This window comes from Antechinus flavipes, chromosome 1, assembly GCF_016432865.1.
Source record: "Antechinus flavipes isolate AdamAnt ecotype Samford, QLD, Australia chromosome 1, AdamAnt_v2, whole genome shotgun sequence".
NCBI lineage: Eukaryota > Metazoa > Chordata > Mammalia > Dasyuromorphia > Dasyuridae > Antechinus > Antechinus flavipes.
The window spans coordinates 509,817,485-509,835,470 of record NC_067398.1 but is presented as its reverse complement, the minus strand read 5'-3'; the positions used below and the strand labels follow the sequence as shown (position 1 = coordinate 509,835,470).

Below are 17,986 nucleotides of genomic sequence, written 5' to 3'. Positions count from 1 at the left end.
GGGCAAGAAAAGAAAGAAGAAAAGCAGAAAGAGAGACACAGAGAGACAGAGACGGAAGAGAAGGAGAAAGAGAGAGAAAAAGGAGAGAGGAGAGACAGAAGAAAGAGGGAAAGAGAAAGAGGAAGGAGGGAGACAAAGAAAAAATAATTGGAACTATAATCTGATAGAAAAATAGGATCAATGGCACATGTATAGATATTGGCCTTGTCAAAAAGATGAGACTCTTAATTATCAGAGAGTGGGGAATGCTTTCAAGAGGATGTGAAATAAAGGGAAGTGTAGAAAAGGGAATTAATGTTAAATATCTTAGGTTTCTCAGTAAAGTAAGAATTGAAGTCCTCAGTTGAAGTGGAGTGAGGAGGAGAGAACTATGGAAAGACTGAAGACAAAAAGTTTGGGGGGAAATGTGCAGATAGTGATGTAGGTATAGTATAATTGCTTCTATGACTTTTATACTTCTAATAGTTTTCCTTTGGGGGTGGGGACACCCTACTTATCAAAGAAATCATTTATTGATCAATACTATATAATAGGAGCCACTTCTTGCTGGACTCTAGGATCTTAGATCCTAAGATACTTTAGAGATCATCTAATTTAATCTTCTTATTTTTCAGATAAGGAAACAGAGATCCAGTGAGATTAAATGTTGTTTTGTTCAAGATTACACAAGTAATTATTAATAACACAGGTTTTCCTGACTCTAAATTAAATTACTTTATCAACTATACCACTTTGCCTTCACCATCACATAATTGATGATCCAGCAAAGAAACATCAGGAGCAATTAGACAAGAATGGAATCATGAAATGGATTTTAAAAATAAAATAAAAACCAAGAATATCCATGAAGTATAGCTAAACTGTGTCAAATGCTACAGAGAGGTCTCCAAAATAATAACAATATATTTCTTTGAAAAAAAAGGAGTATGATATACACTTATCATCACTGTTTTTCATCTTTAATTTGTTAACCAAAATAATCAAGCTTATCATGGAATAAATAAAAATGGAGACCCTTAAGCCAAAACACTGGAAAATTATTTTACTGATATAGTTCATCCTGTCATAATCACACCTACCAAAAAGTTCCAATAAGACAAATTTGGGGGTCAAATGAGACAATATTTGAAAAGCATTTAATATAGTGCCTATCACAGAGTAGGCACTTTATTCCTGCCTTCTTTTTCACTGTCTCAATTACTCATGACTGTCTGCACACATATCCAACTTCATTTAGACTTACCCTAGGAACTATTCATTTCAGCATGCCTTTTTATTCCTTTGCTTAGATTGACAACAATGTGAGACATATTGCTCACTTTGAAGATTTTTTTTAGCCCTATATAATTCCCTATTCCTGCTTATTCTAATTGGTTTTGCTCTGTCAGTATTGACGTATACCATTCCCATCTACATATAATCTGTTCTGCCCTGACTTGCTGGGACAACTATATTTCATTAATTAAAACAATGATTTCTAAAGTCTTTGCAAGAAAGACATTATCTTAGGCACAGTTGTGTATCATACACATGGGAAGAGGGAGACATTATACTATTTTTGCAACATAAAAAAAAAACTTCAGTGAATTAATAAATAAAATATTTTTTCTCCACAGAAAAGAAAGAGGAAGAAGAAGAGGAGGAAGAAGAAAATAGGAGCCAAGAGGAAAAGCCAAATGTTAAAGTACATGCCATGGTCTCTGTGTTTCAGTTTATTATGAAACAAAGTTACATCTGTGCTCTCATTGCCATGATGGTATGTCTAAACTGTTAACATAAGCAAACTGGAATAGCAGTGCACACAGTTCTATTTGTTCAGGGTGTTAAATTGTCCTTCAATATTTCCAGCATACATATATTTATCTTCCAAATACCTTGGCAAGATGGTGACTTCTCATGTTAATTTTTCATCATATTTTTATTTTATGGATTCCTCTCATGTCTAGCTGAACTCAGGCAACTTTGAATTATTAATGTACTTCCCTCAATTTAACTCCTCAAATCATACTGTCCCTTTATATTATCTTCAGATGCAGAATGGACCATTTATCCCAGTAGGTTTCCAGGTGCTCTTTTCTAAAAGATGGGCTATTATTCACTTTATAAAATGTAATCCAACATATATATTTAAGTTAGGTAAGATTTTACCCCATCTTTGGCCCTGAAATTTTTTGGTAGGTGTGAATTGTCATGACACAGGGATAAAAAAAACATGTGGTATGTGGTTATGGCAGGATGAATCACATCAGTGAGATCCTAGAGGTATAAGGTTTTAAGGGTAGAATATAGAAACATCAATGTCCAAGATGATGGAATAGATGCAGGTACATTGTAACTGCCATTACATGAATTATGATAAGGTGTATTAAAATGTAAGCAATTTCAGGTAGGAATATCTGCCTGGATGCAATGGTGTTCCCAGACAAGTCCATGCCTCTATATACCCCATTGTGATCAAAATGAAGCATTTGTGTGAGGAGTGAGTACATGATATTATTTATATGCCTCTTCTAACCTCCACCTTCATCACAGAAAAATGTAACCTTAACTGGTAGATAAGAAGATATAATCTTCCCCTTTCTGTAAGACAATATTCTGCAGTTTTGAACACTTTGGATAAACCTTAAATTTTTATATCAAGAAAAATAGTCAATTATTGCTTCCACATTTGGACAAAATACCTTTAAGTAGGAGTAATGAAAAAATGTCAAACTTCAGACAAAAGGAATTGAGTTCAGTTTTCCCAAGTAGGAAAGAAGGTTTACCAACTGAACAGATATCTACACATAAGTTCTATTTTTTTCTGGTAAATATTAGTTACTGTTATATTTATATTAAGATGCAAGGGAAAAATGCTTTGCTCTCCAGCTTGAACAAGATTCATTTCTGATTCAAAAATCATGTATTTTAATTAAAATTCTAGCTCTGTACTCTTTTACTATTCCTTGTGATAGTTTGGTTGATGACCAAATGTTATCATCACTTTTAGTGAAATATCTAAATTTTAAATATTTAATTCAATCAAAATGGTATTTATCATAATACTCCTTAAAACAATAGAGCTCTTCTTTCTCTCAAAGATAGCTTAGTTTGGTCATTTTTGTATAAAGTAAATACTTTCAAAAGTAGATTTTGCTATTTGACAGAAAAAGGCCTTTGTAAAAACACACTTAAGAGAGCAGACTGCCCATTCAGAATGTGGGTCTTGCCTGGTGCCATTTTGTTGTTTTAACAGAGCCAAGCTGTTAATTTTTTTTAATTTCTCTTTTGTACTGAAGGTCCCTGTTTTATCAGACTTTTTCATAGACAGAGGAGTTCAGAAGAGCCAAGTCTGTCAGAATGATGCATATATATTTATGTGTATTTCCAGAATATTAGTATACCAAAATGATCACAAAATTCCCAAACTGAACACAATAAGCTTTGTATTACCACATTCAATAAATTACCATATTTAATGGATTCTTTGGCATTTTACCTCTAAAATTAATTTGCCACTTCTTACATTTTTTGTCTCCCTTAGTAAGTACTGTGTGAGTAAACAGCAATCAGTTTAAATTGGAATGATTGAGTACAACTTTCCATGGATCACAAGAGAATGACAGAATTATAATTTCCTTTTCTTTACTGTCATTTATTATAATAAGTAAAATTAAAGGTGACCTAATTTTTATAAATTGTAGAGATGAAGGAATAATAGAATAGAAAAAATTAAATTTGAGGACTTGAAGTTGAAAATATCCAAATACTCAAATGGCTTAAGTTCCCTCCAGTGATACAAATTACAAGTCATTCTTGCCTGCCCTGCTGTGCAGTTATTCTGGAATTTCTCCCATAAATTTACCACAACACTTCCACCAAACTTGCTGAAGGCCTTCTTCATGTTCTAGATATTGTGAAGGAGCAGTGGAACACTATTACCGTCCACTTGCTATCCCTCTATCTTGCCATGTTACTGGAACAACATCTCTTCCTACCATTCTATTAATGGGGGAAAGAGGTATTTTCCTCCTTTTTTCTTTGAATTTCCTCATTGGCTATCTGTTACAGCTTGTTCACACCCACCACCATCTCCATCCTCTTTTTAATATTAAAAAATCCATCAGAGACCATTGTGTTTCAGGTCAGTTAGTCAATAAGTATTTATTAAGCATTTTGTTGTTTTTGTTGAGTTGCTTCAGTCATATCTGACTCCTCTTGACCCCATTTGGGGTTTTCTTGGCAAAGATACTGAAGTAGATTACTATTTCCTTCTCCAGCTTATTTTACAGATGAAAAAAGTAAAGCAAGCAAAATGACTTTCCCAGAATGATAGAGCTAATGCCTGTGAGCTCATGAAGATGAGACTTTCTGATTCCAAGCTCTATCCATTGAGCCACCTAGATACCCATATTTGATAATACCCATCTGCTTAAACAGTTCATTATCAAAAACACATTACCATAAAATTTAAATACTTTAGGAAAGCAATGTAGAAAGCCTAGGGCAAATGTTTATTTGTTCCAAACTGATTTTGTTTAGGAACACTTGCAAGAAAATTGTTTCACAGTTGGTTTTGTACACACAGTCTACCCTTGATTATCTGTTTTAATAAGGAATAAAGAAGTTAGTAACAATTAAAATCCAGATGACTTCCAAACCACTTCGGTCAATACTTCAATCTCTTCTCCCAGAAAATTCCTTATCAAACATACTGAAAAGGAACTAATTTAAACAAATTAGTTTCTTGTATAGTCAAGTGTTGATAATATTTACATGTTGATTGAGAAAATGAACCACCTTTGGGAATGATTAATAAATAAAATAATTTCATTTTTTATTTGAAAGGAAGCTATTTTTTTTGGGAAGCTATTTGCAAATAACTTTCTCTTCTCTTTTCTATTCACATCTCTTTGACTTTATTCCCCACTATGTCTTCATTTACTCTAATTTATGATGATGAGATTCTCCTTGACAATGCCTAATCCTCTTCATTTATTCTTACTTATAATTCTTATCAAATTGCCCTCATTATTATTTTCCACTCTTTCATCTACAGTAGCTTCTTTATTGCTGCCCACAAATCCATCCAAATCTCTTCCATCCCTAAAAATCATTAACAATCATCTTAGTAGTGCCTACAATCCCCTTTAGCTATTAACCTGTATCTCTCCTCTTTGTAGCTAGACACATTGGGGGAAAAAAACTATCTACATTTGGTGCCTCCACATCATCTCATCGGACTTTCTTCTAAACCCTGTGCAGTTTAGCTTCTGACCACATCACTCAACTGACTGTTCTCTCCAAAATTAACGAGAATCACAAAATCTAATAGCCTCTTCTAGATATTCATCCTCCTTGACTTCTCTACAACATTGAATTCTGATGAATTCTTTCTGTTCCTGAGTACTTTTTTCTCAGTGGATTTTTATGATTCTGCCTTGCCTCTAGCTTTTCTAACAGTTATTTCTGACTCTTTTGCTAGATCTTCATCCATGTCTTACTCAATTAAACTATCTCAGTGACCTGTTATCATCTCTATACAAATGATTCATGGATCTCTATCTCTTTTTGTCTATCTCTGATCTACAGTTACACATCTTGATTGATTGAATGGTAAAATGTATGACATTTGCACATTGTGAACAAGACATCACTAGAAAGGCTCACCTTAGGATTAACTTTGAATAATTGGATTCATATGAGTAGTTGCCTTGCATACAACCATTTATATACATATATGTGTGTGTATAAATACATACATATATATGGATATATATTCACACATATATAAGAATGTTTTGTATATAATGTATATATATGTATGTATGAGAACTAAAACTGATATGGATATTTTAAAAGATTCTGAATCTATCTTATATGTCTTAATACTAGTAGTATTCTATTACTAAATAGTATTATACTAGTATTTCTCAAACATTTTTATCTTCTAACTTCCAAATATGGGATATATCACCCATCAAACATATATATACACATGTACCCATAATGGCCAGCCTCTAATCTTTTAAGAGAAAAGAAGACTGTATGGAAAGGCAAGAAAACTTAAGATAGTTTGTGCTAACTATCCTGATATAAGACAGAAGAAGAGACAGGTAGAGTTAGGGTAGAAGACTTTTTAAAATAGCCCCCAACAACTGTTTAAAGCAGGGCTTCTTAAGCTCTTGTTACTTAGGATTCCTTTTAGCCCAAGAAATTTTTACATAATGCCAGATATGTAAGTATATAAAATAGGTAAATACTAGTATTTGATGCTATGCTCTCCCTTCAATTTCCAAATCACCCTCAATTAAAGTATTATTTAACCAAATCTAGACTTTTTTATTTAATCAAATTTTAACTTTCTAGGATGAAAGGGTTTTTTAATTCTGTTAACCATTATGGATTTACCTTTTTGTTTGTTTGTTTTTCCACTGAGGCTTGGAGTATTACATATCATAGCTGGCTGACTTTTGTGCTGTTGATTTGGTCTTGCACTCTTTGGATGATTCGCAACAGAAGAAAATATGCAATGATCAGTTCTCCTTTCATGGTTGTTTATGGGAATCTGCTACTGACATTACAATACATATGGTCTTTTGACCTTGAGGAAATTAAAGAGGTTCCAGGATTTCTAGAAAAAAAAGCACCAGGGGAACTTGCATCAAAGGTAAGAGGACTGGATAGCAACACAGCGAGAAGATATGAAGTAATAATCATTTCAAAGCAAAACTTTTGTAATAATTATTCAGGTACTAAATAATCTCTTTTTCAGAAAAAAAACATTGTTTTCATCAAAGAAGAAAACAGCAGAACTATTTTAAACATTTATCATGTCCCATAATCAATTCTTATAAAATAAAATTCTATAAATTAATTTCCTTATTCAATTTACTTAGTTTTTGATATTTTTTTAGACAATAATAAAAGGGTTTATAAAGGAGAGATATCAGACAGCAGCATGCTACCTACAAAACTCCCAAGAAAATTGAATGTGGCTGAAACCAGATTAAAAAATATTAGAAATGTTTATTAAAATAAAAAATACAATGCAACTTAGGTAGTGTTAATTTATGGGTTTCTAAGTCAATACTCAAAATTTGAGTTTTAACACAACTGGTTTACACTAAAAAAAGAGGTGTTTGGAAAGAAAACATGGGTGTCAAAACAGGAAAACTATAGAAGCTGTTTTCAATTGAAAGATACTATATCTGTATATGACAATTAAACAGATGGTTGCATATCTGTAAGCCTAATTAACCTGTTATAGATGATCAGTGAATATTGATAAAGATAATTATTTTTATACTTTCACCTTGCCATTAAGCACACATTTTTGGAAATCAGATATGCTACTTTAATATTTTCTTTCTCCCAGTGATAGTATCATGATATATATTTTTTGTTCATAGATGCTTCATTATTTTTCTTCATTTACTTTTATTTCTCTCTTTTTTAAACAGCAGATTGATTTCTGAATTATAGACTTTGTGGAGTTAACAAAAACTCTGTTTTGTTAACAAGACAGCATATATTCAGTATGGTTACCATTGTGTGAACGACAGTCTAAAGTTTCAATCATCAGTAATGGTATTGCCTTAAGTTGTCAAGCAAAGTAAATAACCTATAAAAATAGATATAACAGAAATTCTTCTGTTATGTCTATTTCTCTACAATGGCATTACAATTGGATGTTCTAGTCTTTCTAATAAACTTCATAATGATAGTATTTTAGTGGAAAAATCTATAAAATGTGAATGATGTCATTATAGTCATTCTTAATTGTGAAATGAGACAACCACCCAATGGATGTCATAACATATATATATGGACATATACATACAACTTCTTACATAGGAGTATTTGGATCCTGAGTCACTCTCTAGGTTATACACTTCAATTTGCCCTTATCCTTGAAGGTCTGGGTTCTAAAAGATAGGCTGTCACCACAGGACTATATTCAAGTTTTCTGAGAGTCATAGAGATTACTTTTTGATGATACTTTCCCTACCTATTATCTCTTTGGAGACCCTCACAACCTTATAAGGTCAATATACATCTCCAATGAATGATATTTATAACACCCAACACATTTTATCTTAAACATCACCATTATTTAACTACAAAGTGAAATTTATTATAGACACTAATATGTTAAAGGGAATGCAAAATAAAACATATTACAATCACATATATTAACTTGAATCCCACTTTCCCACTAATATACTTATATCAGTGGTGAAAAGAAAGTACATATTTACAGAAACCTGACAAGGAAAGTTACATAATGGAGGGAAAAATTGGGTGACCCACAATTCCAGATTTAATTATGCAATACTAAGATTCTAAAGCTCTTGTCTAAAAATTGAACTCCTTTAGAATAAAATAAAATACATAGATTTGTGACTGCCATTTTCTGAAATTGTTTATGAGACTTCTAGATATATTAGTGTCTCATATATTTGAATTTGCTGAAAAGACTGACTAACAGATAAGTGGGAATGCTATCTTAAATTGATGTTTAGTAGGGAAAAATAACAAATGAATATCCCAAAATTCTTTCCTGGGGAGATTTTTAGTTGAATTTATTATCTCTGAACACTGAGATCAATATGAAAAAGGACATATGCTTAATTAAGAAAGCAGTTCTCATAAGTCATCACAGTATTAATTATAATTTTCTCCCTAACACTTAAAAATCAGTTATAAAAAATGTGGTTATTCTAGCTCTCATCTGTTTTTTTTTTCTTATTTCTTCTTTGGGATGATAATTGAAATAATAATGGGTTTTATTTTCTATTATGCATTTTCCTTCCTGTCTATAATGGACATTGCAAGATTTAAAAGGGGAGCCTATTCTTATTTAAAAATAGTAACAGTGCCATAATGAGGACAGGAAATCAACCAAGGACAAGCATCTTGAGGGAGAACACTTGTTGAAAAGTTGATTTCCTGCCCAGATGGAAGCAATTTAGAATGTGCAGTCACTGCACAGAGAATGCATCATCATCATTCTTCTTTAGGGTCTCTTACAATGCAGAGTACATTACTGGCACTCAGTAAGTATATGCTGGCATTTTTATGAAAGGGAATCAAAAAGCAAACTTATCTCTAATAAAATAAAATATCCTGACTCCACCTCAAATGTCATACTCAACTTGTTTTTTTGCCCCTCATCACTCCCATCCTCATCCTCACTTCAGAAGTGAGAAATTTTAATCATCAGTTTGTTGAAATATTACTTACACTTTAATTGGTTAATGAGTTTCCTTTCTGCTTTCAGATTCTTTTTACCATTACTTTCTGGCTGCTGCTTAGACAGCACCTCACAGAGCAAAAAGCACTACAATTAAAGGAAGCTCTTTTATCTGAGGTTAAAATTGGAAGCCAGGAAGATGAGGAAAAAGGTAAAGTGGGTAAAGTGTCCTATGCATACTAAAGTGTAAACTCCTTTATGTCAAAGGTTTTGTTATCATTCATGCTATATGCCCAACATATGCCATGTGCATAGTTAGTGCATAAAAATTATCTGTTAATTATTTAGAATACAGGTTTATAATGTAGACTCAGTAAAGAGTTAGAGGACCAAGAGGATATTCTGTACTAACCCATCATCATCATCACCAACTTATTCTTTAATTTTAAACCATTCTTCTTAGTACAAGAAAAGAAATGGAATATTTTCTACCTTCTCTAGTCATAGGAGTTTAATTCCTTTTGATAAATATTTCCTGTCACTTACCAAAGGGAACTAAACTTATATGACTAATCATAATCTTTTATAAAAAATATCAGTACATGTAAATAGTAGGATGATTAATCTTTTGTTTTAAAAATTATTATTTCTTGAGGAAAGAATAATCATTATCTGAATTTTTCTTTAACTCCAGTAGTAGAAAGGTTCCCTCTTTCCACCTATTAGGTAGTACAGTGGATAGAGTGTCAAGCTTGGACTCAGATTTATCTTCCTGAGTTCAAATCTGATCTCAGACATTTACTAGCTGTGTGGCCTTGGGCAAGTCACTTAATCCTGTTTGCCTCAGCTATGTTATCTGAAAAATGAGCTGAAGGAGGAAATGTGCAAACCACTCCAGTATCTTTACCAAGAAAACCCCCAATGGAATCACAAAAAGAGAGACACAAGCAAAAATAGCTCAATAACAATGGCTCAATAATAATAAAAATTTAAATATTCATCTTTTGGCTTCCAGGTGAATATTATTTATCTTTCTACTGGATTGTTATATTATTTTATTTGATTAAGTAATAAAAATTGTACAATAAAATTTTCAATTCAGCCCAACAATTGGTGTGATGTTTTATTCATGAATCAACCAATTATTTGCCTAAGATTGTTGGCTATGGAACTGGAAGGAATAGATCTTCTTTATAAAGTAACAAGGTAGAACTTAAGTCTAACTCAAACTCAAACTCTAACTCAAAATAATCTTTGACTGTGTTTTATCAGATCTGCTGGATTATTAAAATCAAATATGTAATCACAGGTATTTAAGTATTGACCTCAGGGAGGAAAGGAAAATGGCCCCAGAACAGATTTAAATTGCATTTTGTCCAAATGTAATTATATTCAGACTGTTAACTAAGAATAACAACAAAAGTTGTTGTTTTTTTTTTTTTAATTTTAGAAGATGATGAACTTCAAGACATAGAAGTGGAAGGAGAACCCAAGGAAAAAGAAGAAGATAAAGGAAAGATAAAAAAGCAGGAAAGCAAGAAAGAAGAAGATCATGATGAAGAAGATGATGACCAGGACATTATGAAAGTGATGGGAAATTTGGTGATGGCCATGTTCATTAAATATTGGATTTATGTTTGTGGAGGAATGTTCTTCTTTGTCAGCTTTGAGGGTAGAATTGTAATGTACAAAATCATCTATATGGTGCTCTTCCTGTTTTGTGTGGCATTGTATCAGGTATGTAAAAGGCAAACCCTAGTAGGTACTGCATATAGATTCTAAGAGATTCATTTGAAGAATTGTCATGTTATTTCAATTTCTAGAATAGATGAATTAAGTGACGAGTTGGGTGAAGAATATAGAAGTGGATAAAAGAGTTTGCTTTTAGTAAGTTCTAGAATTTGAAAGCATTACTTTGAGTTGATTCAGTTCTTCAGAATTAGGATATGGGAATATTTGGATTTTTAAAAATGAATGCTTATAAAGTTTCTCTTCCTCCAATACTTCATCCTGTTATGGAGGGAATAATAGTCTTGGACAGATTATGCAAACATGGTTGAAGTTCTTACATATTCTACTGAACTAAGAAGGCTTTGCATCATGGTGATGGATTAAGTGTCTGTGTCAGAAGATGAACTAGACTAAATTCAGAGAATCTTATCAACAGATTGGCCACAGGGTGATACATTTTTCAACCATCATAACTTTCAAAGGCCATTAACTAAGACATAATGAGTTGGACTCTACACTGTGAAAGAAACACTAAAATTCACAAAACCCCAGATCTCTGAAGCCATTATGTAATATTTAAAAAATTATTTAAAGTTGGGCTTTATTCAAAGTTGTCTGCCTAATTTAGAATTCACCTATTTCAATTGAGAGCTCACTCTTGTAGCAAAGATATTCTAAAGTACCAACTGCTTCCTTTGGGGCATTTATATTTGCATTTTGGATCCCAGATATAGTACTTTTCATAATTATATGTTTTGCTTAATAATTATATCTTTTGTTAATAAAAGCTGGTTATAGTCCCTGGATTCCATGTTAACTAATAGTAACTGACATCTTGTCCTTTAAAGTTTGCAAAGCTCTTTATAAACTTTCTTTTATTTTTGCTTCCCAATAAATTAAAAAAGGTGATTACAACATCAATAATTAGTGCAGTTTTGTAGATAAGAAAAATAAGATTCAGAAGCTAGAAGATTTGCCTACATCATGAAAATATAAGTTTCAGAGAAATGATTTGCATCCATGTCTCTCTAAGTCCAGAAAGAATTATTGAAGCAAATTGAAAAAGGAAATAGTTGTCCTAATGTAGAGAGTACTTATTTCAGAACTATGAAGAATTGGGTTCAAATCCTGCCTTTAGCATTGATTGGTTATGTTATTCTAGGCAATCTTTCAGTGCTCTAAAGGCAACATGTTGCAAAAAAAAAAAGGTACTCCACTAGTAGACAGAGTCTCCTATTTGGGAGTTTTCTATACCAATAAAATCTAAAATCAGGAAGGTTAGGGAGGAGAGAGGGAAGCAAAATCTCATTACAGTAGGATTATATTGGGTTATTATATTGGTGAAAGCATCAGTGGCTTATCTTCATTAAGCTTATTATAGAGGGCTTCAAAAAAAAGAATTAAAAAATAATATTCTATTGAATCTGTAATCTGTTAAGGTCATAGACCTAAAGAAGGAAAGGAACTTCGAGACTATTAAATTTGATCCTCCATTTTTCAAATGAGGAAATTGAAGCCCCTAAGGGTTGTGTCTTACCTAGAGTAACACAGGTAGTAAGTGAATGCTTTTTTTTATTGTAGCATGTCAAGCCAATATATCAAAATCAAAATATAGCTTATCCACAAGAAAGTTAATCAAAATATAGACAAATAGAAAAAAAAATTATTCAATTGAAATCAGCCATAATTTTTAAATTCTTCAAAATTTAATTGATTTCTCATAAATATCAACATTTTTATAATGAAGCCATATAAATTCTATATCTCAGAACTTTGAAACCACCTATATAAAAATAGAAAGATTTATTTACACATATATAATGATACATACACAAATGTTCATACATATTGTGAGCAGAGTTGATAGCCTAATATTATAATGATATTCCCAAAATTACTACAAATCCAGTTTTCTATATTAGCTAAACATATTTAATCCATCAATCATCCTATAACATTTCTTTGTTCTTTTTCAATGTCTGATTCCCAGGTCCACTATGAATGGTGGAGGAAGATACTAAAATACTTTTGGATGTCAGTTGTTATTTACACTATGCTGGTGCTTATATTCATATACACATATCAGTTTGAAAATTTTCCAGGCCTTTGGGAGAATATGACAGGATTAAATAAAGAAAAGTGAGTATGTTTAGTTTGATGTATGTTATTAGAATGGTGGATATGATCAAGATCTATCTATATCATTTGGAAGCATTTTTAAATGTTTGTATTAAAAATGGGAAATTCTGATGAAATTTCTGCTCTAATTTTTGAAACTAGATACATGAATAATTTTGCTTTACTTAAACAGTGACTTGGAAAATTATCTAAGCCAGTTATATTTATACAAGGAAATTTTCTTTATTTTTATTTTTCCCCAACAATTTTGCCTACTAAAGAATAGGAGTCTAATTCTCAATTTAAGAGAAGTTGTTTTTACACATACATAGAGGAAAGTCTTCTAAGTTTAGAGAACTTCTGATTATAAATCTTCCTTCATAAGCCAGTTGGGGTATATGATATATCTCAATGATACTTCTATGACATGTCTACAAGACTGTAGAAGGTATTTAGAGGTCAACGTTTTGAAAATATGCGTAAGTTGTTTATCTTTCCTATACTAGAAGTATTCATCTCTGTGTATATGTGTGTGTAAGTTTTTCTCTCTGTGTTTATATCTTTGTAATGAAGAAAATCAGGGAAATATATAAAGTTGACATGAAAATTAGTAGCCAAAAGAGTCTTTTCCAAGTTGAATATGAAGAAATGATAATAGCTTTGGTACCTTCTCCCTATCAAATGTAAAAGGGATAATAAATGTAAGTAGAGGATTTAACAACAATATTTTCAATATCTTTTTCTCCAAGAATCTCAAAATGTAACATGTTACATTTTGAAAGGTACAACCATATTATGTATTTATGTGTATTCACATAATTCATAAATGTGTATTTCTGTTTATATATAATATCTGCAAAGGTCTGTAGGGTACCTTTTAAATGACTGAATGGGATCCCGACTTTCTTTTCCAGGCTAGAAGATCTTGGTTTGAAGAAGTTTACTATTACAGAGTTATTTACTCGCATATTTATCCCAACTTCCTTTTTACTTGTGTGCATATTACATCTTCATTATTTCCATGACCGCTTCCTGGAGCTCACAGACTTAAAGTCTATACCCAGCAAAGAGGACAACACCATCTACAGGTAAATAAAATGTCTAATTGTTCTTCCCAATGTTCACCTTAAAGGAAGATTATTTGTTAAGCCTATGATTCCACAGTTAGTCTAAACCTTAGATTTTGCATACTTTCCAGTTCAATCAAAAAAAGTAAAAAAAAAAAAAAAAAGATATGAAAAATTCAACTGACCTGTCTTGAATTGAATATTAATTAACTTGGTACAAATGTGTAGATAAAAGTTCCAATATAAGAAGTCATATTCGTTAGATAATTTAGAGAATAGTTGGTCGGCAACTACTGTTTTGTGTATATTTAGATGTTTGTTTGTTTTTTTAATTGGAGAATAGTAGTATAAACTCCAGCACTCCTTATTATTGACTTTAAAGAGTATTATAGGATGTCATCTTTAAATATTTTGCACCTTCCTTATAATATTTTGCTAATATTAATTAAATTTGTTTTTGATATTTTTCCTAAGCACACTCCAATTGAGTAGTTCAGGTTTGAATAATTCAAGATTCTCCAATCAATAGATAATGATTTATTATATTTAATAAATAAATACTTATTTATTATTCTTGAAACCTTACAGGTGAATCCCTAGGCCATATGTCAGTAGTGCCTATCCCTCTCTGAAATTCATGAGAAATGGTACATAGTTGGCAACCAATCCTAAAGAGCAATTTGGAATCTCATTGCAATTACTACCAAATCAGTATTTATCTATTATTGGAAAAATCAAAGGTACTTTTTCAATTAAAATTGGGGTCCTTGGGACAAACAATTCAGAATCCCATTGGCTGACAGCAAGAAATCAACCTTAGAGGGATTTTTTTGTCATAATCTACACATAAAGACTTTACTATAATTTTTTTAAGTTTATTTGCATTTGAAATTTCTTGACAATGGCAAAGCATTGTATGGCATCAGCGGTGGTTCTGTTTACATAAGATGTTATATGAACTAGGGAGCCATCACCTCACTTTCAGATATAAGGATTACATCAAAATAACCAAGATGGATCTCTTGGACCGCATACAATTTTTGATGAAAGGCATGCCCTAAATTCTTTTTGTTTCTCTTCTTTCTCTATTTCTCTTTTAAGAGCATTTAAGCACAGAAGAGATGATTCTGGAGATAGTTATTTTTGTCATGTGTGTTGCCTCTTTCTTTGCAAAACAGGACACAAATATAAGCTGTATGGTACCCATGAACTCAAGCATGCAGTAAGCTGGGCTCTGACTCTAATTGCATGTACCAGCAGTGATATTAATTCCTAGGGCTCATCAAGCATGTGGAAAGTCTATTATTTCCACTCAGACTTCTTTCTTGAAGTAATTGCAGCAGTAGTTTCTATGCACACAGTGTGGGTTCAATTATATAATTTGGATTGCTACTTTTAAAGTCCCTGCTTTTGCCAAGACTCTAGTACTTCTTTCTCTTCTTCCTGTGTTGGTCCCCTCAACATCCTTCAAACCACTGCATGATTCTGATGAAATATGAGCCAAAAATTGAATTTTTCATGTGAAAAGAGAAATTTATTACTCGTCCTCTTCAAAGCACTAACAACTCTAAATTCTGGCTTTAAAATATCTTTGTCATAGAAAGCTTCAAGTGAGAAATCAGCAAGGGTTATCTCAGGTAGTCAGCAGAGTTCTGTCAAGAGAGATGTTCATTTCTCTTCTTGAAAAATGTCCTTCCAGAAGCTCAAAGAGCAGAAAAATAATAACCTAATAAGATAGCATTTTATGATAGTAATGTAAGTATAAAAACCCACTACTCAATAGTTTAATAGGCTCCATTATTTCTAATTGCCTTTGCATAATTAATTATAATAAAAATCATAGTTAACATTATTTTGTGCCAAGCACTCTGCTTAGGGCTTTACAATTATAATCTGTTTTGAACCTCCCCCAAACTAGGGGAAGTAGATTCTATTATTATTTCCATTTCACAGATGAGGAAAATGGGCCAACTAACTTGCACAGGGTCACACACCTATTAAGTATCTGAAGACAGATTTAAATTCCTATCTTCCTAACTCCAATCTGAGTGTTCTATCCACCTAAATGCCCTTGGAAGCATTTAAGACATATCATTAATTTTACACCTCCACATAATTATTTTTCAAAAGATTCATGGTGATAAATGTATTTTTTTTATTTTATTGATGCTGGGAAGGGAAATGATTTGAGAGTTTGGTTTTAACAACCTCTTATGATTTCTCTGAATCTGCCTTCGTGGAATACGAGAGCAATTAACAAGAATGATTTTTTTTAAAAATATGACTCATGCTCATTTCTCCACTTCTGTTTGCTATTTTAAAAGCCAGCTACCTTCTTACCTTCTTTCTATTTGGCATATCATTTTTGTATAGTGTGTGTGTGTGTATGTATATATGTACATATATATATATGTATATATATGAAAATGTTTAAAATTCATGTTTTTGTGGATAGGCACATGAACTACTATGTAAACCACACCATACATACATATATACCTACATCTCAGAATCAGGCCTGTCTTCATTTCACTGACTTAGCCAACATGACACATTTTAAAGGTTTATCTGACATATATTTATCCATATACACGTATTTCTGTAGAAAATTGATGCCAAAAATTTATGAAGACATATCTATCCTAGATCTCTCTATCTATATGAAATTGAAGGTATTCATTTTAAGATTGGGCAGCCTACATAAGTCAATACACACACTTACACGCACGCACACACACACACATACGTTTTTTTTAAAAATATTGAGCACCTTTAGATGTATGCTTGAACATGATTATTTAGTAATATTTTTCATCCAGAAGAATAAATGGATATTTTAAAATTTTTATTTTCATTCAAAAATATATGATAGAAGTTAAAATCAAAAGAAATTTAATAAACTATGATTGGGGGAGGCAAAAATAAAAAAGAGACAAATAATCTCTTGGTCTTAAACTCTTTTGCTTTGGCTATATTCTATATTGCTCCTGTATTATGTTGCCAACATTTTTTTCACTGCATGATAGGGAAACTTTCAAAACTGTCAATTCCATAGAGATAATATTCATAATGATATATCTGTTCTATATATGTCTCTGTAAGACACTTCTTCATTCATTCCTATTTAATAATTTCCTCTTTCTCTCTTTAACTTGTTTCCCATTGCCATCCCATGTATTCTTGTGCTTCCATCTCTCACCTTGTAGCCATGCCAAAGTCAATGGTCGTGTATATCTAATAATAAATAGGTGGGTACTTCAATGTTTCCTTTCTTTTTCTAAATACTGTGCCTTGATTTGTTTTTCTTCCTACTTAAGTAAAAGAAAAAATATTCATATAAACAGTATTAAGGTATTTTCATGAATATATATTTAGCATTAGATCATTTGTTTGTTATGTTTTCTGCCATATGAATTTGGGCATTTTTAATTTGGTCATCATTTAGTCCTTTTCTTTTCAATTTAAAACTATTTCACTACTTAGTTCTCATCATAGAATTTTGTAGTTCAAAGGCTTATCTTATCTGTTTGCAGAAGGATATCAGAAATATATGACTAAAAGAAGATGATAAAAATATCAGTTTCTATAAATTTAATATATCTTCACATTTCAAAGCATTAGTATTTGTTTGGGATAAAAAGATCTCATCCATTTGGGGAAAGAATTACAAAACACTTGGAATAAGGAACATTGGGCTTTAATATATTTGATGTACCTACTGAGTAGAAGTGATGGTGTTAGGTATTATAAGTATATAAAATCTATTAAGACAGCATCCATCATTTTTAAGATTTCTGATTTTATAATATAGTGGAAATGTTGACAAATCCACCCAAAATTCCATAAAAGAAAAGGGAGTAATTGGTGCCATAAAAAAGGTTTAGCTCATGCCCAC

General features: G+C 31.7%; 1 protein-coding gene across 1 annotated transcript in view; it reads left to right on the top strand.

Moving 5' to 3' along the window:
- PIEZO2 (piezo type mechanosensitive ion channel component 2) overlaps window positions 1–17,986 on the top strand; it is a 271,682-nt gene that overhangs the window by 142,397 nt on the left and 111,299 nt on the right. Inside the window, exons 9-14 of the mRNA XM_051973830.1 lie at window positions 1,617–1,756; window positions 6,419–6,649; window positions 9,263–9,386; window positions 10,626–10,912; window positions 12,897–13,045; window positions 13,939–14,112. Coding sequence (XP_051829790.1) covers window positions 1,617–1,756; window positions 6,419–6,649; window positions 9,263–9,386; window positions 10,626–10,912; window positions 12,897–13,045; window positions 13,939–14,112 — 1,105 coding nt within the window. The remainder of the gene's footprint in view (window positions 1–1,616; window positions 1,757–6,418; window positions 6,650–9,262; window positions 9,387–10,625; window positions 10,913–12,896; window positions 13,046–13,938; window positions 14,113–17,986) is intronic.